Source organism: Myotis brandtii, unplaced genomic scaffold (genome assembly GCF_000412655.1).
Source record: "Myotis brandtii unplaced genomic scaffold, ASM41265v1 scaffold601, whole genome shotgun sequence".
Lineage (NCBI taxonomy): Eukaryota > Metazoa > Chordata > Mammalia > Chiroptera > Vespertilionidae > Myotis > Myotis brandtii.
In genome coordinates, this window is record NW_005370276.1 from 2,312,559 (window position 1) to 2,314,863 (window position 2,305).

Sequence of the window (2,305 nt, forward strand, 5' to 3'; positions counted from 1 at the left end):
GTTATTCTTATATGCATGCATATACGTCCTTCGGTTGATCTCTTAATCCCCCCCCAATCCCTCCCCAGGCTTCCCACTGTAGTTTGACAGTCTTTTCAATGTTGCTCTGCCTCTGCATCTACCCCTGTTCATCAGTCTATACTGGTCCCCATTATCTGTCCCAACCTCACTGGAGCAGTCCCAACCTCACCGGGGCCGTCTCGACCTCACCGGGGCCGCTTCAACCTCACCCCAAGGACTTTGTCCCGCTTCACTGGAGGGGGCTGGGGAGCCACAGAGGGCTGATGGGGGCAGGTCAAGCGCCAGTGCGGGAGGAGCTGTGGGCGCAGGAGGAGCTGTGGGAGCAGGAGGAGCTGTGGGCGCAGGAGAAGCTGTGGGTCCGGGAGGAGCTGTGGGCGCGGGAGGAGCTGTGGGCACAGGAGGAGCTGTGGGAGCAGGAGGAGCTGTGGGAGCAGGAGGAGCTGTGGGCGCAGGAGGAGCTGTGGGCGCAGGAGGAGCTGTGGGCGCAGGAGGAGCTGTGGCCTGAGCAGTGAGGGGCCACGCTGCTTTCTCCAGCGCGTCTGCCAGACGCAGGTTACAGGTCGGGAGGTGCGCAGAGGCCTGGGCTGGACTTACCGTCATAGGGGCAGAAACCAATGGTGGCTGCAGCTTCCCCAGCTCTGGCCACAGGGACGAGCTGCGGCTCCCAAAGGGTCTTTGCAGATGTAATCGAGTTAAAGTGAGGCCCTGACAGGTGTCCCTCTAAGGCAGTGGTTCTCAACCTTCCTAATGCCGTGACCCTTTAATACAGTCCCTCATGTTGTGGTGACCCCCAACCATAAAATTATTTTCGTTGCTACTTCATAACTGTAATTTTGCTACTGTTATGAATCGTCATGTAAATATCTGATATGCAGGATGTCTTTTCATTGTTACAAATTGAACATAATGAAAGCATAGTGATTAATCACAAAAACAATATGTAATTATATATGTGCTTTCTGATGGTCGCGACCCATAGGTTGAGAACTGCTGCTAAGGAGGAGAGAGAGTCAGGGATGGGCACACACGGAGAATGACGCCGCCTGGTGATGGAAGAGGGAGCCCACACACACTGTGAATGAGACTCAATAGCTATTGTCTTGAGCCACTGAGTTTTAGGGTAATTTGTCACGAAGCAATAAATGACACTATGTAGTAGCTACTGCGCAAAGCCCTGTTCTACAGCGTGGCGTGCATGCGGAATGTATGGGAACACGTTTAATCCTTAAAGCAACTCCCAGAGGAACAGACTGTGCTCCCCCTAATTTTATGGACAAGGAAACAAAGGCACAGAGAGGTGCAGCAACTGGCCCAAAGTCACACAGCTCCGCAAATGGTGAGGTTGGGGTTTGCACCCAGCCTGTCCAACTCCAGGGTGGCTTTGGCCAGCTGTGGGTGAACATCCCGATCCTTTACCGGAAGAAGGCGGAATCTCCACGAAGCCTCAGAGATCCTCAACATATGGGGGTGAAACAGGGAGAGCAGATTGGGGTGCAGAACCCGAGCGCAGAGCAGAGACTATGAGTCTGGGACAGTGACGGCGAACCTTTTGAGCTCGGCGTGTCAGCATTTTGAAAAACCCTAACTTAACTCTGGTGCCGTGTCACACACAGAAATTTTTTGATATTTGCAACCATAGTAAAACAAAGATTTATATTTTTGATATTTATTTTATATATTTAAATGCCATTTAACAAAGAAAAATCAACCAAAAAAAGGAGTTCTCGTGTCACCTCTGACACACGTGTCATAGGTTCACGAACACTGGTCTGGGATGTGGGGCGGGGGTGGAGGTCCCCTTGCTCCTGGGCCCAGCTTACGGGCACCTGGGTTCCAATCCCAGCTTTGCCTGCCACTCAGCTGTATTCCTTCAGTCAAGTTACTTAACCCTTCTGTGCCTCAGTTTCCCCATCTGCACAACGGGGCTGGGGATAATCATACCAGCACCTCCTGGGGTTGTGATGACGATGAAATGGATCAGTCCACGGGTTAACCCCGAGGGTGGCAAAGGCCCGGGGGAGCCGGCGGCTGGGGAACGTGCTGGGACCTGCTCCCCTGCGGTGCTGGGAGGTAATGGGCGGGTGGGGCTGTGGCACAGACGGTCGGCTGAGCTCAGCGTCTGGCTGTGTGGACATGGCCGGGTCGGGGTTTCGGGGCCACGCCATCGGACCTCTCCTGCTCCTGCTGCTGCTCCTGCCCCAGGCCCTGGGGGAAGGACCCCTGGTGTTCGTGGCTGTGGTGAGGTGCCCCCACCCCGGCCTGGCCCCTCCCCTCCCCTCCCCCA

At 54.9% G+C, this 2,305-nt stretch overlaps 1 protein-coding gene across 1 annotated transcript in view; it reads left to right on the forward strand.

Moving 5' to 3' along the window:
* The first annotated feature begins 2,154 nt into the window (after nucleotides 1-2,154).
* ACPT (acid phosphatase, testicular) overlaps nucleotides 2,155-2,305 on the forward strand; it is a 9,471-nt gene continuing 9,320 nt past the window's right edge. The window contains exon 1 of the mRNA XM_005879562.2: nucleotides 2,155-2,259. Within this exon, the coding sequence (XP_005879624.1) occupies nucleotides 2,155-2,259 (105 nt within the window). The remainder of the gene's footprint in view (nucleotides 2,260-2,305) is intronic.